A 24,055-nucleotide genomic window follows, 5' to 3' on the forward strand; every position below is an offset into this window, starting at 1 on the left:
TTTAATGTTTGTCTGCTCAGACGTAGTTATTGATGTTTTAGGATCTTACTTTTATCTCGAGTAGTCGTCACATACGGTCGTCATGGCGACAGATGTCCGACCTGTCAGCAGCACAAGCTGAAAGCAACATGTTGGTCTGAACCAGAGCAGCTGTCTCTGTCAAACAGTCAATGTGACCAACATTGTATGAAACACAAACAACTCCTCATTAAAAATCAATCAGAATTTATTTACATACGGGTACCAAAGCAGATGTAAATAAATACCCAAAATCAGTCCTGATGGCACACTACGATAAACAAAAACCATTAACTAACAAGAAAAAACAACAACAATAAAAATGAAATGAAAGTTAAATGCATGGACTCAAACAATAATAAACACGATCCAACAAAACAGGTTCAAACAACGTGGCTGCAGTGTTTAAAGATGGCGGGACTCTGGTATTTTAAAGATGGACGCGTCCTCGCCACGTGCAACTAGACCGGATGGCAAACGCGGGCGTTTCAAACGTGAATGACTGGCAGAAAATGGCGACTACAACATAACGAACACAATGATGATGATGTATGCAGTAATCTCAGTTCTGAACCGCTCTAAGTTTTACTGATCACCAGGGCTCATGAGCTCACGCCTCCTCGGAATCCGGGTCGGGCAGCTGCGGGCTTTGTCGACTGCGGGTCGCGGTCTGCGATGACGTCACCAGCATCTCACTTGTGATTGGATGCGCGCCGCTTTTAGGCACCGCCCCCAAAGCATGCTGGTCTTGTAGTTCTGGACAAGGCGGCCATTTTAGGAGGCTGGTCGGGGTTGAACTGACTTTTAAAGTTGAAATACACTTTAACAAAATGTTCACAAACATTTATGAGTTCAGAGTTCACTTGATCACTGGACGTAGCACAACACTGGTGATGTGGGGACTGTCATGTCCTTCACTTGTGGTATTGAACTTATTGTTGACGTCACGTTTCCTCATATTCTGGACTTCACTGCATCACCAGTGAGTGTCGCCAACGGACAAAACCTCAGAAATGTGTGTACGCCAGCCTTGATGTGTGCGTGAAGAACCGCAACTTTTCAAAGTTCAAATCACTTTTTCAACATCTGACGTTTTATTTTCGCTATTCATGGATTTTACTAAATATCCACATGTTAACACTGTTATGATCTTTTTGGTAAATATGATATGAAACATGATATATTCCTGTACGATTACGTTTTTTGACAAATCGTCCTCAAACCTGTTAGGCTTGACAAGTACAATCCAAAAAATTAATAGTGCCAAGTTTGGTGTTAATGGAGACTTCAGGTAAAAGGGTACTGAAATGTATTAAATGTACAGAAATTGCCAAAAACAGTGGATTTAACATCAAAATATCAAGAAATGTTAAAAAGGGGCAAATTTAGCAAAGCATTCAAGGAATCGATCCTGAAAGTTCAGCCCTCAAGGACAAATGGTTGATTACATATATAATACATACACAGGATTAGCCAGTCGGAGGAACATCTTCCTAGCTCACATCAGGAATATACAGAGACTGCTGGGTATTTCCTTCTTGGAGACTCTAATTATCCTTTGCAGGACTGGCTCTTGAAACCATTCCATGACACTGGACGACTGACAGCAGAACAGTCTTTAAGCACAAAGTCAACCGAGCACGAGTGGTTGTGGAAGATGAATTCAGCAGGTAGTCTTCTGTGATGTCCGACTGTGTGAAAGTCATGGAAAGACTTATGAAACATCATAGGATGTACCTGCAGCAGCACCACTTCAGCCAGTGGTGGCAGTGGCTCGGGGTGGAGAGGAGGAAGGCAGAGATGTTAGAGATGCGCTAATGCAGTATTTGTGGAATAGTTAATGCTATAGTCGGATTACATTCTGTATCTCAGTATGGTGTAACAATAAATATGTGCTTTTTGCAGATATATGGCTTTTGTCCATCCATCCATTTCCATCCACCTGATGTGGGACTGGTTAGTGGGGGCAGCAGTCTGAGCAGAGATGTCCAGACTTCCCTCACCCCACACATTTCCTCCAGCTCTTCTTGAGGGATCCAGAGACGTTCCCAGGTCAGCCAAAAGACATTCCCTCCGGTGTGTCCTGGATCTTCTCCTGGTGGGACATGCCAGGAACACCTTCCCAGGAGGTGTCCAGGGGGCATCATATGTTAGTCTTTCAAGTTTATATGACGTCTGATTCTTTTTTTTTTTTGCTGTGCTGAGGTGTTTTTTGCAATTCCACACTCCATACTGATCACATCTTTAGAGTTTATCACTCGTGTGAGTACGTTGGTGCTTCTTTAGCTGACTTGATGTGGTAAAAGCTGCTCCACACTGATCACATCTGAACGGTTTATCTCCAGTGTGAACACGTTGGTGAATCTTTAGCTTTCCTGATTCAGTAAAAGCTGCTCCACACTGATCACATCTGAACGGTTTATCTCCAGTGTGAATACGTTGGTGAGTCCTTAGATGATCTCGTCTGGAAAAAGCTGCTCCACACTGATCACATCTGAACGGTTTATCTCCAGTGTGAATACGTTGGTGAATTATTAGACTACCTGATGTGGTAAAAGCTGCTCCACACTGATCACATCTGAACGGTTTATCTCCAGTGTGAATACGTTGGTGAGTCCTTAGATGATCTCGTCTGGAAAAAGCTGCTCCACACTGTTCACATCTGAACGGTTTTTCTCCAGTGTGAATACGTTGGTGAGTCCTTAGAGTACTTTGTTGGGTAAAAGCTGCTCCACACTGATCACAAGTGAACGGTTTATCTCCAGTGTGAATACGTTGGTGCCTAATTAGATGACTTTGTTTGATAAAAGCTGCTCCACACTGATCACAAGTGAACGGTTTATCTCCAGTGTGAATACGTTGGTGAGTCATTAGATTATTTGACTCAGTAAAAGCTGCTCCACACTGATCACATCTGAACGGTTTATCTCCAGTGTGAATACGTTGGTGAGTCCTTAGATGATCTTGTCTGGTAAAAGCTGCTCCACACTGATCACAAGTGAACGGTTTATCTCCAGTGTGAATACGTTGGTGAGTCATTAGATTACTTGATGTGGTAAAAGCTGCTCCACACTGTTCACATCTGAACGGTTTCTCTCCAGTGTGAATACGTTGGTGAGTCCTTAGATGACTTTGTTGGGTAAAAGCTGATCCACACTGATCACATCTAAACGGTTTATCTCCAGTGTGAATACGTTGGTGTCTCTTTAGCTTTCCTGACTCAGTAAAAGCTGCTCCACACTGATCACACCTAAACGGTTTATCTCCAGTGTGAACACGTTTGTGATTCCTTAAACTACTTGACTCAGTAAAAGCTGCTCCACACTGATCACAAGTGAACGGTTTATCTCCAGTGTGAATACGTTGGTGAGTCATTAGACTATCTCGTCTGGTAAAAGCTGCTCCACACTGATCACAAGTGAACGGTTTATCTCCAGTGTGAATCATCTTATGTTTTCTCAGACCTGATGAAGTGGTGAGGACTTTCTTGCAGTGATCACAGCGATAACTTGTGGTTCTCTCTTTGCCTTTATGTTTCTGTAAGGACAGAGAAGAAGAATTAAATACTCTTGTTGGCTGACTCACAAAAGCTTTTCAGTTTCTATAAAGTGCTGTCTGTCTAAAGTTCTGTTATTGACAGCCAGAGACCTTCAGATGAAACATCTCAGTACATCAAATCAAAAGTGTAAATGGTTAAAGCTACTAACACGAAAACCATCAAAATATTTCATTAATAGGGGTGGATATTGATAAGATCCTCCAAACTTTTTTCATTCTGCGTAACGATTCGGTTTTTATTGATTCCCTTATCAATTCTCAATAATAAATAAAATTGTCCTTTTTAAAAAAGATATATGAACTGAGCAGTCAAAAATAAAGCCAGTGAGCCAGTGACAAATACAACCAAGGCAGAGTTCTCTTCTGCTTTTTCAGGCTGGGTAAAATCTCACCATAGGTCGCACTTTTGTCACTGGAGACTGCCAGTGTAAAGGTGTAATGCTTTTGCATGAGTAGCACAAACTCCTCTGCTCTTCTTAAGTCCTCATTTTATCAAGGAGCAGCATGTGTTTGGGTGGCTCCGAGGGGTGACATACACAACTTAAATTCTTATGTACCGTTGTGCTTTTCAGTTGATCATGATCTAATAATTTACATGCAAACATTTTTATGTTGCCTGCAATATAAAGTATCTTACTGAGCACGTTTTGCTTCTCCTTAAAGGTGACCTATTATGGCATTTCATGTATATTTTAAACAGGCCTTGAATGTCTTAAAAACAATCTAAAGCTAGTTTTTTCTACATAAATCATAAATCCAGCCTGTGGGCCGTGTCACTAGTTTTACCGCTTCTAACCCCTTTTTCTGCGCCTCATTTTTAGGGAAGGGGGGGGTATGATAATGAGGCTCTGTGCTGATTGGCTCCCTGAATGACGTGTAGCAGGGGAGGAGAATAAACCTCGCTCCGCCAGAGCAGCCCGAGCCTGTAAATAAATCACAACACTGAATTTTCACAAATGGAAACTTTATTGTTAAAAAAATAAAATATGAGTTGTATATAAATAACATTTATGCACTATTTAAGCCGGATCTACCCGGTGGATGCTGAACGCTGGCCCCGGAGCCACGCCGGGCGCCCGGCATGGCTCCGCGGCGCTCCGCCCGTTACCGAGGATCAAACCGACAGATTTGGCTGAAAAAATCTCGTCGGGTGAAGCTGGTCCAGCCTGGGACAGACCCCCGAGGACCCAGCTCCCAAACCACCCGGGAACCTGGATAATTTAACCTGGAACCGCGGCACCGCGGCGCCGCGTCCGACTGGCTGAAGGAAGGACCGCTCCAGCAGCGGAGAGAGCTGGTTGTGGGCATGGTTTCAGCAGCGGAGGCTGAACCTCTGGAAATCTGCTCCCGTCGTGACGTCACGACGGGAGCAGATTCTCATTGGCTCAAAAAAAACCACGTGACACTGGGGGACTCTGTCCGGCGGGGGTCAGAGAGCTTGCAGAAATTCATGGTATTTTGTCTCCCCTGTGCTGGCAGGGTGAGGGGAGACCACTTTATATATGTTAAAACAAGAAAAAACATGTTTTTCATAATAGGTCCCCTTTAAGGACCACTTTTTCTCGTATAGATTTATTGTTGACCAGTTTAATGGTTTTGAAGTTTTTTGTGTTTTTTTAAAGTAATATTTGTTCTCTTTTTTAACGTCTTGAACTATTTCTTCAAATTTTTGACCGTCGCTACCAAGCTTAAAAAAAAACACTGAATAAAGTCACGAGGAACCTTTTGGGTTGAATTTTGCCAAAAACTTTGGAATTTCAATATTCCACCAACAGGGCAAGGAAAAAACACACCGTACGGTCAGCGTTTTTAGATACAACCCCATTATTATCACTGGATGATTAGTAGTAGTAGTAGTAGTAGTAGTAGTAGTAGTAGTAGTGTTTATTTCGAATATGAATCATATAAAAAAAAGAAAGAAATAAGACAATCGTCTTAACATGAGACATAAAAGTACATATTCGAAAGGGAGTGAGAAGAAGTAAAACTTATAAACTCTCACCCCCTCTCCTTAAATATGACTAGCTAACACATGTGAACATAACATTATGCAAACATAATATTGCCTATACACAGGGGTGTAGCACCAAATTCTGGGCCCTGTACACTCTCAATGTCAGTGGGCCCCTATCCATGCCCGCGAGGCGCGTGAGAGAAAAAAAAAAGGGGGGGGGGGGGGGCGTATTTATACAATCTACTACAATCAACTACAATCAGATCAGATTATATTGATGAGTGGTTCTGAATTGATGCATTTGGCCTACTTGTGCTCAAATACCTAAAACATTAGGGTACATCTGGCTGCAATAAGTTGCAGAGGCAAAAATGTTTTAAGCCATTTTTCAGCCAGATTGAGAAGAATAGCTAATTGTTTTTCTATGTTCTCACCAGATTCAGAATCACAATAATTTTTGATTGATAGTGAGATCACAGTTATTTAACATGATTATTCATTGGCTTTGGTAATATCATGAATTTATTGAACATTGACAATAGCTTTTAAGCACAGCACTGCACCGCAATGCTAAGGCTTTTTACCAGACAAAAATAATAAATTGCGTTATTGCTCAATTAATATATTACTAGTGTGCACTTGAGCCTACAGTGATATTGGTATGTTATTTACATGTTGATATATGCAGCAGCAATATTGCTAGATGGATCATTCATTAAATCTCAGCACGGAGTTTCATTTTATTTTCTGTAATGCAAAAATGTCTTACATTCTGGATTCATCACAAATCAACTGAAATATTGCAAGCCTTTTATTATTTTAATATTGCTGATCATGGCTTACAGCTTAAGAAAACTCAAATATCCTATCTCAAAAAATTAGAATATTCTGGGAATCTTAATCTTAAACTGTAAACCATAATCAGCAATATTAAAATAATAAAAGGCTTGCAATATTTCAGTTGATTTGTAATGAATCCAGAATGTATGACATTTTTGTTTTTTTAATTGCATTACAGAAAATAAAGGACTTTATCACAATATTCAAATTTTCTGAGACAGTCTTGTAAACTTGCTGGCGTGGTTGTGTTTGAACCACTTCTGAATATCCATCGTTACTTTGTGTTAATGGAGCAGCAGCGCAGCGTCTTGCAGATCAGTGACGTCCGGCTGATTTATGGTTCCGCGTTGCACCAACGCAGATCTTACGGCGTAGGATACGCGGCGACGCGAACGTACGTTGCGCGTCACCGCCGGCGATTTAACGCGGAACCATAAATGAGGCTTAACGCGCACGCATTTCTCAGTTTTCTTTTCGTCTTTATAACTGAGCATGCAAATACATAAACTGAGGGTGCAAAGCTTATGCACCCTCGTAGAACCGGGCCTGTATAAGCAGCAGCTGTCTGGAGTGGACTATGTTAACTTTAATTGGACTTTGTATGACAAGCTAACTTGGTTCACCTTTGGGAAAGAAAGCAGTCAGCAGCTCCTTCCCCTCGTTCTGCCATCTTTCTTTTTGTTTCCTCTATTTCTTTTTCTGATAGCCCGATTTATGTTTTTTGGGCAGCATGATGTCCTGCACACAGGTCTCTGATCTGGGCGCACTGTCTGACCCATACCTGTTGCCGGTCGCTGTTGGGCGGACTAAACCATTTTGCATAGGGGGGGCCTAGAATGTCTAATATGTTGGGAGAACTGTGACATTAAGTTCATTCTCTCATTTGATGTTATCAATATATTTGAAATAAATTATGACACCAATTAATTGGAGGGCTCAATTCATTCGAAATAAAAACATCACAAAAAAAAAAATAAAAATCAGGATTTTCATGGGCCCCTCTCTCTACTCGGGCCCTGGGTAGTCAGGTCCACTTTTCCCCCCACTACCACGCCCATGCCTATACACAATAATCACACACACACACACACACACACACACACACACACACACACACACACACACACACACACACACACACACACACACACACACACACACACACACACACACACACACACACACACACACACACACACACACACACACACACACACACACACACAGGACAAAAGGAGAAAAACAAACAAACAAAAAAAAACAAACAAACAAAACAACAATAAAAACATAGTAGCAACATAAGCTACTGAGTAGTGTAAGAAAATAAGGATAGAAATAAATAAATAAATAAAAAATAAACACTATCATTGCACCCAAGCAGTTTGCTCATCCCTGTACCTCTGAAACATAATATCTTTGTATTTTATTTTAAACTGTTTAATAATTGGACATTGCTTTAATTACATTGAAAACTTGTTCCATAGCCTCACCCCGCTGACTGAAACACAAAAACCTTTCCTGTTTGTGCGTATTAATGTGACATTAAAATTACGTTTGCCCCTTAAACCATATCTTCCCTCATGAATACTAAATAATTTCTGTATATATGTTGGTAACAGATCATTTTTTGCTTTGAACATTTTTGCTTTGAACATTATTTGCGCTGTTTGATAGCCCACAATATCCATAAATTTGAGTATTTTGGACTTCAGGAATAATGGGTTTGTGTGTTCCTTGTAGTCAGCATTGTGGATTATTCTTATTGCTCTTTTTTGCATAATGACTAATGGCTGTAGAGATGTTTTGTAATTGTTGCCCCAGATTTCTGCACAGTATTGAAAATATGGTGAGATTAGGGAACAATAAAGAATGTGGAGTGATTTCTGATCCAAGACCTTTTTAACTTTATCTATAATGGCAATGGCTCTTGAGACTTTAAGGCTGAATTACACTTCTGCGTCAAAACGACGCCGTGTCTACGGCGTGTGGTTTTTGGACACGCAGAGGACACGCCGTCACATGCGCCGTCAGTGACGTGCACCTCCCGAAAATTGTAACTACGCGTCGAGGAGACGCAGACCACACGCAGACCGAGAGGGCTGTGATTGGTTCGTTTGAAAGCGAAGCATTTCCGGTTTCCGGTTTGAATCAGTAGTGAACTTCCAGGGCTTTTTTCTTCGTTTATATGTGATTTTTTTTGTTTTTGTTTTTTGCACAATAGTTGTCCTTATTTCTTTGATTTACTGTGACCGGAAAAAGTCGGATAAACCATTCAGAAAAAGATCGCTAACTAGTGGCCGCGGGGGGTACTGCACCGCGACCAAACGGAGAGACGGAGAAGTCTGAACGATTCGTGACGGCACCACGGGTGCGCCGTGTGCTCTGCGTGTGTGTGACGCAGAAGTATACTCAGCCCTTTACTTTGTACATGTTTGATATGTGATTTCCAGTTGTCTTTATCATCTATTTTATCATCTATCATCTATGATTACTCCCAAAAATGTATTCTATTTCAACTCCATCTATTTTTATTATTACCTTAGTATTTAATGTATAATTGCCAAACAACATTATTTTAGTCTTACTCAAATTTAATGATAATCTGTTTCTGTCAAACCATTCTTTCAGTTTGTTCATTTCTATGGTAATATCCTCTTGTAGGTTTTGTAAATTATCCCCGGAACAAAAAATATTAGTGTCGTCTGCAAATAACACAAAATGCAATAACTTAGAGATCTGACATATATCATTGATGTACAAAATGAAAAATTAAGGGCCCAAAACTGACCCCTGGGGTACCCCACATGCAATGTCCAAGCATGGAGAAACACAGTCACCCAATTTCACAAACCGCTGTCTCCCGCTTAAATAACTTTTCACCCAATCCAACACTATTCCCCTGATGCCATATTTTTCCAATTTCTTGATTAGTATTTCATGATTGATCGTATCGAAAGCCTTTTTTAAATCAATGAATATCCCAACGGCATACTGTTTGCGATCTATTGCATTTGTTATTTCTTGTATTGTTTCTTCTATAGTAATTTATATTTATCCAGATCTGCGATGTTCCTGATGCAAATCACCTTGGCTTCCTCGGGGCTCCCGTTTAGTTTTATTAAGATTTTGCAGTTTGAAGTCCATGTGTTCTGTATTTTCTTCTGTTTCCTGAGTTGCCTTGCTTCTTTGGCTATTTCAGCATTGTGTTTGGTTAGGTGTTCGTTTATGAAGACATCTGTTCCCTTTAACTTCCTTCCTTGTTTCAGGAGTGCGCTCTTGTATTTCCTATTTGTAAACCGCATTGTTACGACTGGTCTGTCGCTGGGCTTCTTCTTTGGCAGAGGGTGGCATGCTTCAATGTAGTTACGGTCCAACTTAATTACGACTGGTCTGTCGCTGGGCTTCTTCTTTGGCAGAGGGTGGCATGTTTCAATGTAGTTACGGTCCAACTTAATTACGACTGGTCTGTCGCTGGGCTTCTTCTTTGGCAGAGGGTGGCATGCTTCAATGTAGTTACGGTCCAACTTAATTTTCTTGGACTGTAGAAAGTCAGCTACCTGTTGCTCTGCGGAGTCAGCAGCATCCCACTCACCGGGCCCCTCGTCCGTGGCGACCGCTCGGGCGTGTGACCGGGGCATAATCTGGACACTGGTGATGACCACATGATTGATCCTCGAATACTGTTCCAGGTCCGCAACTCTGCCTTCCAGTTCAGTGATGCGCTTATCCTTTTCAGCGTTCAGCAGCCTCAGAGCCTTCACTTCCTGGACCAGGTTCAGGATACTCTTTTGCTGCAACCGAACAGCTGACACTTCCTCCGAGATGAAGTCTAATGATCTTTTAATATCATCACTTCCTCTACCGTCGGACACTTCTTCGGACCCATGTTGCCAGTTTTTATTGGCACAGAAAAGCGTTTTGTCCGGTAACCCTGCCGGCCCCGGCCAGGTCCGTAGCTGCTGGTTGGAGCTGCTGCTGGTTGGAGCTGCTGCTGGTGCTAGCTGCTGCTGGTGCTAGCTGCTACTGGTGGAGCTGCTGCTGGTCGGAGCTGCTGCTGGTGCTAGCTGCTGCTTGGTGGAGCTGCTGCTGGTGCTAGCTGCTGCTGGTACTAGCTGCTGCAGGTGGAGCTGCTGCTTGTTGGAGCTGCTGCTGGTTGGAGCTGCTGCTGGTTGGAGCTGCTGCTGGTGCTAGCTGCTGCTGGTGCTAGCTGCTGCTTGGTGGAGCTGCTGCTGGTGCTAGCTGCTGCTGGTGGAGCTGCTGCTGGTGCTAGCTGCTGCTGGTGCTAGCTGCTGCTGGTGCTAGCTGCTGCTGGTGCTAGCTGCTGCTGGTGCTAGCTGCTGCTGGTCGGAGCTGCTGCTGGTGCTAGCTGCTGCTTGGTGGAGCTGCTGCTGCTGCTGGTTGGAGCTGCTGCTGGTTGGAGCTGCTGCTGGTTGGAGCTGCTGCTGGTGCTAGCTGCTGCTGGTGGAGCTGCTGCTGGTGCTAGCTGCTGCTTGGTGGAGCTGCTGCTGGTTGGAGCTGCTGCTGGTTGGAGCTGCTGCTGGTTGGAGCTGCTGCTGGTGGTGGAGCTGCTGCTTGGTGGAGCTGCTGCTGGTGCTAGCTGCTGCTGGTGCTAGCTGCTGCTGGTGCTAGCTGCTGCTGGTGCTAGCTGCTGCTGGTTGGAGCTGCTGCTGGTTGGAGCTGCTGCTGGTGCTAGCTGCTGCTGGTTGGAGCTGCTGCTGGTTGGAGCTGCTGCTGGTTGGAGCTGCTGCTGGTGCTAGCTGCTGCTGGTGGTGGAGCTGCTGCTTGGTGGAGCTGCTGCTGGTGCTAGCTGCTGCTGGTGCTAGCTGCTGCTGGTTGGAGCTGCTGCTGGTGCTAGCTGCTGCTGGTGGAGCTGCTGCTGGTTGGAGCTGCTGCTGGTGCTAGCTGCTGCTGGTTGGAGCTGCTGCTGGTGGTGGAGCTGCTGCTTGGTGGAGCTGCTGCTGGTGCTAGCTGCTGCTGGTGGTGGAGCTGCTGCTGGTGCTAGCTGCTGCTGGTTGGAGCTGCTGCTGGTGGAGCTGCTGCTGGTGGAGTTTGTTTAACCCTTTTTGACCTACCATAGAACAAGTCCATCTACGCATATTTTTACATTTTTGCATAGTATACTGCCATTTTATTGAGTATTTTTATTTCCTATACATCAAAACAACCCATATAAGCCAATTTTAATAATCTGTATGTTGAAAGTCCATACTAACTAAAAAAACTAAACTAAATAATACCAAAAAATGTAAATCGTTTTTTTTTTTTTTTTTAAATTGTACACATATTTTTCTAAATACAGAAATCCCATAGCTAGATCCCTCAAAATTGTCAATGGATAAAAGTAACACAGAAGCCTTTCAAACCAGAGGAAATTTATTTGGAATTAATTCATACTTTAGTTTTTGAGATATATCATTTTACATATCGCGTCTTCATCTGGCACGGAATTCAGCTTTGCTCACGGTAAACCGTTTCGCGCACACAGACTTTGGTGGATCCATAATATGTTTGTGTGTGGGCTGGTATAGTGAGTATGTACTGCTCGTATCGTGTGTGTGTGGGTTGTAGCTGAGTAATCTTTCGTGAAAATCTCTGATAAAATGCACAAACGCAAATTCAAACAGACCAGTTTCCCAGGGGAATGACGTCACCTCCCTTTTTGCGGGAAGTGGCGTTAAAAAAATACTGTGAAAAAATACAACCTGATGACACGCTCACAACGTGATGATGTACTGTATGTGCTAACTTATGTCAATGTAGGACGTGCTGTGAACACATACCGGATCGATAAATAACCCGCCATGTCAATTATGAAGATTTCTGTGTGCGCAATTTTACTGGATTATTATGTGATTTTTCCAAACAATTTAATGGATCAAGACAGAACATTGGGACACACTAAATGCAAGATATGCAAGAGAAAGTCTTCCTGTTTAACAGGCAAAAAGAATTAAAGAGAATTAAAGCTGCAAGCAGCGATGAACGGGCCCTCACACTCACGGCCACCGCCCCCCATAAGCATATCAGAAACGACACCACCCACGACTTCCTATGTCAAACCATTCAAAAGTTATAGCAGAAAAAAGGGACAACCAATCAGAAGAATGGGCGGGGCTAATTCAGGCCAAAGAAGGTCAAGGACTTCATACAGAATCTGATGACACCACCCACGACTCTCTATGTCAAACCATTCAAAAGTTATAGTAGAAAATCGGGACAACCAATCAGAAGAAGGGGCGGGGCTAATTCAGGCCAATGAAGGTCAAGGACTCCATACAGATTCTGATGACACCACCCACGACTCTCTATGTCAAACCATTCAAAAGTTATAGTAGAAAATCGGGACAACCAATCAGAAGAAGGGGCGGGGCTAATTCAGGCCAATGAAGGTCAAGGACTCCATACAGAATCTGATGACACCACCCACGACTCTCTATGTCAAACCATTCAAAAGTTATAGTAGAAAATCGCGACAACCAATCAGAAGAAGGGGCGGGGCTAATTCAGGCCAATGAAGGTCAAGGACTCCATACAGAATCTGATGACACCACCCACGACTCTCCATGTCAAACCATTCAAAAATTATAACAGAAAATAGGGAGAACCAATCAGAAGAAGGGGCGGGGCTAATTCAGGCCAATGAAGCTCAAGGACTCAATACCGATTCAGATGACATCACCCACGACTCTCTATGTCAAAACATTCTAAATTTATAGCAGGAAATATGGACAACCAATCAGAAGAAGGGGTGGAGCTAATTTTCACCAATTATGGTCAAGGACTCAATATCGAGTCCCATGACACCACCCACAACTCTATATGTCAAACCATTCAAAAGTTATGACAGAGAATAGTATTCTAGGGGGCGCTGTTGAGCCATTTTGCCACGGCCATTAATGCAAACCATGAAATATCAAATGTATCGCCAGGCCTGGCTTGCATGCAAAATTTGGTGACTATCAAATATGGACCAATCAGATGAAGGGGGGCGCGCCTTTTGGCGTCTAGCGTCGCCGTGGTAACACTTTTGAAAGAGAAAAGTAATGCGCGTAGTCGCAGGATGGAGACGCACATTTTGATGTATAACACACCTGGGTGCACGTTACGGTTCGGGCCGAATTAACTGCCGAAGGAATGGCATAAATTGCGTCAAAATTACACAATTAATTCAAAATGGCCGACTTCCTGTTCAGTTTTGGGCATGGCTCCAAGAGAATTTTCTTTAAGTTGCGCCATGATACAGGTGTGTACCAATTTCCGTGCATGTACGTCAAACCGTATCGTGGGGCTTGAGGCACAAAGTTTTCCGGGGGGCGCTGTTGAGCCATTTTGCCACGTCCATTAATGCAAACCATGAAATATCAAATTTATCGCCAGGCCTGGCTTGGGTGCCAAATTTGGTGCCTTTTGGGGAACTATCAAATATGGACCAATCAGATGAAGGGGGGGCGCGCTTTTTGGCGTCTAGCGTCGCCACGGTAACACTTTTGAAAGAGAAAAGTAATGCGCGTAGTCGCAGGATGGAGACGCACATTTTGATGTATAACACATCTGAGTTCACGATACGGTTCAGGCCGTATTAATTCTCGAAGGAATGGCATATATTGCTCCAAAATTACGCGATTAATTCAGAATGTTCAAAATGGTCGACTTCGTGTTCGGTTTCATCCATGGCGCCAAGAGACTTTTCTTTAAGTTGCGACATGATACAGGTGTGTACCGATTTTCGTTCATGTACGTCAAACCGTATTATGGGGCTTGAGGTGCAAAGTTTTTTCTGTCTGGACCAATCAGATGAAGGGTGGGCGCGCTTTTTGGCGTCTAGCATCGCCACGGTAACGCTTTTGAAAGAGAAAAGTAATGCGTGGTGTCGGAGGATGGAGACGCACATTTTGATGTGTAACACACTTATGGGCACGTTACGGTTCGGGCCGTATTAACAGCCGAAGGAAGGCATACATTTCGCCAAAATTACACAATTAATTCAAAATGGCCGACTTCCTGTTCGGTTTCTTGACATGACGCCCGGAGACTTTTCTTTAAGTTGCGCCATGATGCAGTTGTGTACCGATTTTCGTGCATGTACGAGAAACCGCATTGTGAGGCTTGAGGTACAAAGTTTTCCGGGGGGCGCTGTTGAGCCATTTTGCCACGCCCATTAATGCAAACCATTAAATATCAAATTTTTCGCCAGGCCTGACTTGCGTGCAAAATTTGGTGACTTTTTGGGCACGTTTAGGGGGGGCAAAAAGGGCTTCCTTTTGTCAGAACAAGAAGAAGAAGAAGAAGAAGAAGAAGAATGCAAGGCATGTTATTTCCTCCCTGGTCCCTGAGGAGGAGTTATGGGGAGGGAAAAGGACTCGGGAGGAATTATCGAGGGGTACTACCTCATGTGACAGCCCACTGTCTGTTTGGTTGGTCTTGCTGGCTTCACCACCATCAGAAGAGTTGACTGATGCAGGAGATGGAGCAGGTGGCAGATCAATGCTGAGGAACAGGATTTACATAGCGATTTTGCCACAAATCATGTTACACAAATATAACCAGCAGGCTCGTTTGCCACTCCTGCTGTTGTGTTTGTTGAACGCAAATAACTTCTTTATGTGTTTGTAAAGTTGTGACCCGAGTGTCATGTTATACAAAGGTCTGTCATTGTAATAGGCAGGTGCAGTTGACAGCTCTGCAATATGCTGATTTATGACTTTGTGGATGAGAACCTTGCAGACATCACTGTCTTGTCATTAATGAATCCCTCCCCCGACCCACCACCCTGTGTTAGTTTTGTTTACATTAGACCTGACGTGGGGTTAAGTGTAACCTCAGAGGCTAGTTTTTTTCAGGGCAGCCCAACACCCCACCCCTCACCATTCAGTGTAAAAAGGACAGGTTACAACATAGATTCCGGCATTAAAAGTGGGATATTTACCAATTTAAAAAGAATTATAAATGGTAATGGCTTTACTTTTACTTGGTACAGCTGAGCTGCATTCAAAGGCCACCTACTACTATTTATGCATAAATAGTAGTAGTTGGCCTTTGAATAGTGAAATGAATGTCTAATGCCTTATTGAGGATTAATGTACCCATTATTATCTGTAAAGTATGATGGAAATTTACCAATGACACCTATGTAACCACTTCAGATTACCGTATTTTCACGACCATTCGGTACCGACCTAAAAGGCACCGTCTACAGACACGGAGCACGCACACACGCGCGCCGCAAAACACACACGCGCGCCCTGCAGAACACACACATAAGCACACAAGTGTGCTTATTTAAAAATAAAGCGGGAGCAAAACCTAGTTTGATTGTATTTTATTTCAGTTTTTACATTAATCAAACGGCCGCATGTCTTGGACACTCGGGTGAAGAGAGGGGCTGAGCTGTCAACTGATCACCACCTGGTGGTGAGTTGGATGCGCTGGCGGAGGAGGAGGTTGGACAGACTGGGCAGACCCAAACGGATTGTGAGGGTCTGTTGGGAACGTCTGGCCGAGCCCTCATGTTGATCATACAGGACAGAAGCAGCTGTTCCGTGAGCACAGAAGAGAAACTTATTTGGTAGATTTACTGGGTATAGTCTGGCCCTGCCTCCTGCTGAGGCATAGGATGCTCATAATCTGAAAACAAAGATAGTGATAAAATGCAGGGTTACGTGACACCCCAAGGACATTCTGTCTCAGACAGACATGTGTAATCTAACTCTATATAACATAACATAGATGCACAAAGAGTCTCACTTTATTCTCCTTACACCCTGAGACCCTTTCCTTTTGCATGCATTAGAAATGAATGTGTTTTGCTTTTAACCTGGATGTCTCACTGTTCTTGATAACCAGAATTTCCACAAAAAAAAACAAAGTGACCGTGAACGTTTATGAATGTCCATAGTTCTAAACTTTTCATTGGTGTTAACAAAATCTACTCCTGCCTCTGACCATGTGCAGAGCTTTTGGAAATAACAGGTTCACATAAATACTGGTGTCAGCCTTGGACTTTACAGCGTGAAGCACGGTTATTTTTACACTATACTTATAAACCACATTTTAAACATGATAATACATTCAAAATATAACATCTACCCATATTCCTCTGCTTATCCGTGGTTGGTTCGCATGGGCAGTAGCGTAAGCAGGAAAGCCAAGACTTTTGACTTCCTAGACACTTTGTCAAGCTCATCTAAGGGCGACCCAAGACATTCCAGGCCATTTGAGAGACAGATTCCCTCCATTGGTCCTGGGTCTCCTCCCAGTGGGACGAGCTTAGAAAACCTCACCAAGGAGACGTCGAGGAAGCTCCACATCTGATGCCCGGAGTACCTTGTGTAACACTCTACCTCATAGAGGAAATATTTCAAACAAATAAGGCTTCTTTCTTCATTCTGAGAAAGTTATTGTATGTGATACGTGTAGCTGTTATGAACAAACAGAAAAATTATCACAGAACAAGGACTTAAAGTTTGTCACCAAATATCTATTTTCACCATGTATTTACAAATATTAGGGGTGTAACAATATATCGTGCCACGAAATTCCGCGATACAAAAAAGTTACGATACGTGTCGTGGAGGTGACAAAATGTATTACGATATTGGGTTATTAATATTAATCTATTGTGTTGACTTTAACGACCGACCGCGCCTCGACCCGCGGACCAAAATCTTCCTCCGCTCAGAAGAAACTAGTACCGTTTTGGTCCCGATCACGGGACTCTTGCAGGGTTTTGAGCTCTGAACTTTTACTTATGTAAGGCTGGTGTAGAGTTAAGCCTTACCTTGTTAAATGAAACGAGTAGGATAAACATGGGGAAACTTCTGCTGAGTTCCAGTGTACTTTAATGTCCCTCAACAGTGTAGGATTTTAGAACATCAACACAGCACCTAGTGCCGTACTGTGGCGTATCACTCCGCCCAATCTAAAACAGACTAATCACTACAGATAAACTGACTAGTGTCATTATAGTCCCTGATTTACATCAGAATATAAAGAATATATTTATAAAATAATCAACCCTGAATTACCAAAATAACCTTCTTAACAAAAATAAATCTCCTCTTACACTTATAAGGTGAGCATGAATCAATCTTTTTTATGATGTAAAATTGTATGTATTTATTTACTTTTATTTATTTATTTAATTTTAGTTGTTACATTTCTGGAAAAGAAAAAAAGTCAAATCCTACATGAGAGAAACTATTCAGTTTGTGGCAAAATATTTGTACTTGTATGAAACTGAAGATCCGTAATGCAAACCTGACATTTACTTTTAGTTCAGTTTGTGGAAAATGGTTGGCCTGTCTTTCTTTTTAAAACTTAAACAGTTATAAAGCATTACAAACTGGAACAATAGGGCAAACGCACAGTATTGTTTTGTATTTTGTGTCTTTCAAATAAAAGACCATTTTTTCCAGTTATACGTTCCTTATTCAAGGTTGTTAAAAAAATACTGCTATAATATCATATCGTATCGTGACCTCAATATCGTGTATCGAACAGTGTCGTGAGATTAGTGTAGCGTTACACCCCTAACAAATAAATACAAAAAATAAAGCTTCCCATCACCAACCAAACCATTAGCAGGATGTCAGTAATTTTCTGAATATCCTCCAAAACCACACAGAAAATGAATGTTGATTTAATTCTTTATAGTGTTTTCCACTGAGTAAACACCTTATCATCAAGCAAGTTTCCTCTGCTCTACGTTTTTAATTGATCATCTGTGGATCTATCAACCAGCAACAGGTAGAGGTTCATCAAGGACCTGTATCATACTGTATAGGTGCATAACACGCTAAAATATAAGCAGATATCCTATTTGTTGAAAATAAATCAACATTTACATTAATCTAGTGATTCTGAAAATTAAAAAAAAGGAATTTTGTTTCATTCACAGAAAAGCAACAATGAGACTGGGCGTAACAATGTTGGTCCTGTTAACACTGGCCCTTTGGGTTAGTAACATTCAAGGCCATGGAAATCGAGTAATGGATGATGAGACATATGATGTCATTGTTAAAGCACTGAGAGGAGAATTTCACATTGCTGTAAAATAAAGAACAAGGGTCCAATAAGGTCCAATAGGTGTCGTTCGGAGGGTGTGTGTGTGGGGAGAAGGTGCCTTTAAAAAAAAAGAAACTGAATATCGTAGACCCTAGCTTTAAATTGGCAGTAAGACCAACAATAAAAAACAGCAACATTTTGACTGGAAGGACCTCGTCAGATTGTATGGAAGGAAATAGTGTTCACTTACTTACTGTATTTGAAAAGACCAATTTTAAATGTGTTTTTATTGTAGAAGTTATTGGATTGTGGGATTGACCTTTTATAATGTCCCCAAAAACACTGAGCGTGGAGAGAAATGGATTGCTGCTATCAAGAGGGACCACTGGACTCCTACAGAGCTTACAGAGCTTGAGATGGAAACATGCATAACGTTATTCTGTACAACTAGCAAGATGAACATTTGCATTAATAATATAATAAATCATATTTTATGTTTTAATACGGTTTTATGGAGACATGATGAAATCACAGTACAGAGACAGCCCTGCTAAAAGTAGTAAATGACATCAGAACAAACCTTGACAAGAATAAACCCTCGGTTCTGGTACTACTTGACCTGAGTGCTGCCTTTGATACTATTGATCATCAAATTCTTTTAGATAGATTAAGCAAGCGTGTTGGCCTAGCTGAAACTGTTTTAAAGTGGTTCACTTCATATCTTTGTGGAAGAAAATTCTTCATCTCAATAGATAATAATGTCTCCAAACACTATGAGGCTACCTATGGAGTACCACAAGGGTGGATTTTAGGACCATTACTTTTTAATTTATACATGTTACCCCTGGGCAGTGTCATCAGGAGACACGGCATCTCTTTCCACAGTTATGCTGATGACACACAGCTCTATGTGGCCGTGTCTCCTGATGACACTGGGCCGATTGACTCACTTTTTAACTGTATTTTAGATATTAAGGCCTGGATGTCGCAGAATTTTTTACAGCTAAACCAGGACAAGACTGAAGTACTGATCGTCGGTTCAAAAGCCCAGAGAGAGAAACTGGCCTCTAAACTAAATACATATGGAGTAAACCCGAGCAAAGAGGCAAGAAACCTAGGAGTCATATTTGACTCAGATTTTAATTTCAAATCACACGTACGCTGTGTCACAAAAACAGCATTTTATCATTTAAAAAATATTTCTAAGGTGAGGCCGTTTCTCTCTCTGGGCAACACGGAGAGACTAATGCACGCCTTTATAACTAGCAGGATAGAATACTGTAATGCTCTCCTTACTGGTCTGCCCAAGAATACCATCAACAAGCTGCAACTGGTTCAAAAGGCTGCAGCACGACTTCTGACTCAGACCAGAAGGAGAGCACACATTAGGCCCATTTTAAAAACCTTACACTGGCTACCTGTTAGTTTTCGTGTTGATTTTAAAGTTCTTTTATTAGTTTATAAAGCGCTACATGGGCTTGCGCCAGAGTATATTTCAGAGATGTTTTTATTCTATGAACCAGGAAGGCCCCTCGGATCCTCTGGCTCTTCTTTTCTAGCTGTTCCACAGAGTAGAACTAAAACATTTGGTGATGCTGCTTTTAACCAATATGCTCCAAAACTGTGGAACAGCCTGCCGGAGGATCTGAGAGGAGCTGGAAATGTGGACATTTTTAAACGTAGATTAAAAACTCATCTCTTTGGTCTGGCTTTTATGTAGCATCACATTTTATAGTTTTAGTTTTATTCCGTTTAAAATTTTTTAAAGGTATCTGTTTTATTTATTTATCTATCTCTTATAATGTTTTTACTATTTTTATTGTTGTGGACTGATTATTTTTTTTAGCCTTAATCCTTGAACCTTTATCTCTTTATAAATGTTATATATTTTATATTGTATGTCAGGGTGCATTGGTCTCCCAGTTTTTATCTTTTTGGTCTCCCAGTTTTTACTTGTTTATTATGCTTATTTTTCAATCAAAATGTCAAAGCACCTTGTATTTCATGTACTTGGACGAAAGGTGCTATATAAATAAAATTTGATTGATTGATTGATATGCTTTTACTTTCTAGAGTAGTAACGTTAATGAAAAAGTGAACTGCCTTCTTACTTTTCATTACATAAACGTATCCTGTGCAGGCAATTCAATGCTTATGCTATTCATCACCAGACTGTCACTTACCTTTCCTGTTACCACCAACATTTTTTTGGCCTCCACATTATGAAGTTTGGCATCTTTAACCCATCCTGATGTGAAGTAGCGGTAAGTTTCGGTACTTTTAAATGCTTTGAGAGCTTGGCCGGTGTTTGGAGAAGGATTGTGGACCAGGTAGATATATATGTCCGCAAACATCAAATTGGGCAGGTTTTTGGCAGACTGGAGTGGAGTCAGTAATTGATTAAACATTAGATACGGATCGAAACCTAAAGTGTCAATTTTCTGTAGATACCGTTGCTGTTCTTCGGCAGTCAGGTGAGTTATTAGGTGAGACGTCATATTGGCTGTGCGACGCGAATGTCCCCGGTCGGTCCTCAAGATGGCACTCGCAACAAAAAACGTCACGTGACTGATACCCATGAATAGTGACCTTTATACCATGGACTTGACCTATAGGGGATGATGCGTTAATCAATGAGTCTTCTCTTCCTGTTAATGTGGCCCGCGTATTGGGGGGGGGGGTTATATGGCATCTAAGTTGGCCAATGCGCCACCACGTGTCGCAGAAATTGTGTGATCCTGCTGACAGACAGACACACACAGAGGTGAAAGCATTTCCTTCCTCCCCTGCAGGAATGTCAGAGTTAAAAATGATGATAATGCAACACCTTTCTCACAATATGAGCCATTATTACAATATGAGCCATTATTACATTATGAGCGGCGCCAGTAAGGCTCAATGTAATAAGTGATTATGTTATGCGCTCATGATTTTATTATATTATGAGCCGTTATTACATTATGAACTTTTATTACATTTGATTTATTACATTATGAGCCGATTATTACATCATGAACTTTTATTACATTTAACTTATTACATCATGAGCCGTTATTACATTATGAGTTGCTACACCCCCCGCGACCGCTAATTGGAAATCTTTTCCTGTATGTTTTATCCGACTCTTTCCGGTCACATTGAATCAAAGAGATAAGGACAACTATTGTGCAAAAAAACGAAACAAAAAAAAAAAAAAAAAAAAAAAAAAATCACACATACACGAAGAAAAGAGCGCTGAAAGTTCACGACTGCTTCAAGCCGGAAACGGGAAATGCGTTACTTCCAAGCGAACCAATCACAGCCCTCTCCGTCTGTGTTTGGTCTGCGTCGCCTCCAAGCGAAGTTACAATTTTTCGGGAGGTGCACGTCAGTGACGGCGTCAGTGACGGCGTCAGTGACGGCGTCAGTGACACGCACCAATATACTTGGGAAACATTTAGACACCGAATATATATATTTTCTCATGGGCAAAAATAAGAACTTTATTGATCCCACATAGGAGTAATTCATGTTATATCAGCTATAGAGAACAAGGTAGTGCCGAAAAACAATATATATATCCCCCCTCACAAAAATAAGAAAAATAGAGAAACATATTTTCTCATCAACAAAGCATATTTTACGTAAAGATATTTTAAAATTTTCAAGTAACAAAATAACATATTTGAACCATTTTTGAGATTTTTTCAGTTATTTTATTGTCTGAAATATGATTCAAATGTTATTTTATTGTCTGAAAAATGGTTCAAATATGTTATTTTGTCATTTGAAAAATTTTAAATTTGTTTTGTTGATGAAAAATGTTTCTTTATTTTTATTATTTTTTGAGGGGGGATATATATATTTTTTCCGGAATTATCTTGTTCTCTATAGCTGATGTATACATGAATTACTCCTATGTGGGATCAATAAAGTTCTTATTTTTGCAATCTGAAAAAATATATTATATTTGGTGCCTAACTGTTTCTCAAGTATATTAGTGCGTGTGTGAATGAATAAATGAGACGTAAAATGTGCATTTCTTTGTAGAAAGGCGCTTTATGAAAATAAGTCCATTTACTTGTATTAGTTTACAGCGCAGTCTTCCCACATCCAATATGGCGGCGACATTGACGTATCGCAGCAGCTCCATGGGGCGTCTACGTTTATATGTCTATGCTTTTGTTCGACAGTGCATTCATTCAAGCCCGGTTTTTGGCCCTTATGGCTTGCCATATATTTAAGCGGCGTTCATGGACAGCAGAAAACGCAGGTTTTTACGCCACGCGTTTAAAACGCGGCTTTTACGGCGGGTTTTGTGCTAATAATGGCGTCTCCTCCGACTTTAACCCGCCGGCGGCGTCTCCCTCCCGGGATAGGAGCTCCAACAAACCCCGCTGCTCTGGAGATGTTGCTGCTACTCGGTTGTAGAACCAACCAGATGTTTCCAGAACTGCAGACACTCACGAGTTGGTGGAGACTTTAGATTGTGTGTTTTAACTTTAGATTGTGTGTTTTAACTTTAGATTGTGTGTTTTAACTTTAGATTGTGTGTTTTAACTTTAGATTGTGTGTTTTAACTTTAGATTGTGTGTTTTAACTTTAGATTGTGTGTTCCAACACCACAATAAAACTCCACCAGAACCAGCAGCATCTCCAACTGCTGCGTCCGTGTCGCCGCCACATTCACATATTCAGACGGAAACACGTTTCAAAGTCTCCGAGGAAGATCACGTGTTTGTGTTTTCTGCGGTTCCGTTCAAAGTTACGGACACGGAATCAAATAAAGTGTTTGGATCAGAATCAGCAGAACCTGGACCTGAACACTGACCTGCAGACCAGCAGAGGAAGATCCCGCTTTGGTCCTGATGCTGGACTCCTGGTCCTGGTTCTGATCCCGGTCCATCTCCGAGTCCTGGTTCTGATCCCGGTCCATCTCCGAGTCCTGGTTCTGATCCCGGTCCATCTCCGAGTCCTGGTTCTGATCCCGGTCCATCTCCGAGTCCTGGTTCTGATCCCGGTCCATCTCCGAGTCCTGGTTCTGATCCCGGTCCATCTCCGAGTCCTGGTTCTGATCCCGGTCCATCTCCGAGTCCTAGTCCTGGTTCTGGTCCTGCAGATCTTCAATCTAAAAGTTCGTCTGCAAAACCTCCACTGTGAGGACGGAACCGGAACCACGTGACCTCTTTTAAAAAAAAAAAAACTTTATTATCCAAACTTGCTGAACAAACAGCAACCAGGTTTAAATAGTTGGAACAGAAATACAATGATGGAGTAAATGATACAAATATCTCTGAATCAAATGTAAAGTGATTCCATGTGATGAAACCAGAGACATATGCCGCGTTCCATTTGTCCTCGGAAGTGGGGATTTCCCAGTTCCCAGTAGTATTTTTCAACTGGAACGCCCCTCGAAGTGGGAGAGTCTTCACCACCCCCGACTTCACATTCCAACATGGCTGCCCCGGTTGTAAACAGTAGTTAGAGCTCTGTAAAATTTCGTAGCACTTCATTCTAGTTTTGGTCACACTAAATCAGTCGTATACAAGTATTGTTCGGCATATATATGCTGCTATAGTGTAATTTACATTTTTCATGTGGTATATGCGAACTACAAACTTGTTTACCTACTTTGTAACTGGAACGCTGATAACTCGGCTGTGACGTCATTCCCAGTTCCCAGTTCCGACTTCCGAGGTAAAT

At 41.9% G+C, this 24,055-nt stretch overlaps 2 protein-coding genes across 2 annotated transcripts in view; one reads left to right on the forward strand and one right to left on the reverse strand.

Moving 5' to 3' along the window:
- LOC133442066 (zinc finger protein OZF-like) lies at positions 1-23,492 on the reverse strand. The gene is made up of 2 exons (XM_061719975.1): positions 23,184-23,492; positions 1-3,555 (listed from the first exon to the last, which is right to left on the reverse strand). The coding sequence occupies exons 1-2, from the start codon at positions 23,436-23,438 to the stop codon at positions 2,263-2,265; spliced, it is 1,548 nt and encodes a 515-aa protein (XP_061575959.1). The 5' UTR covers positions 23,439-23,492; the 3' UTR covers positions 1-2,262.
- LOC133442055 (zinc finger protein 664-like) overlaps positions 1-24,055 on the forward strand; it is a 214,491-nt gene that overhangs the window by 166,563 nt on the left and 23,873 nt on the right. The window lies entirely within an intron of this gene.

The sequence above is a fragment of the Cololabis saira genome, chromosome 4 (genome assembly GCF_033807715.1).
Source record: "Cololabis saira isolate AMF1-May2022 chromosome 4, fColSai1.1, whole genome shotgun sequence".
Classification (NCBI taxonomy): Eukaryota; Metazoa; Chordata; class Actinopteri; order Beloniformes; family Belonidae; genus Cololabis; species Cololabis saira.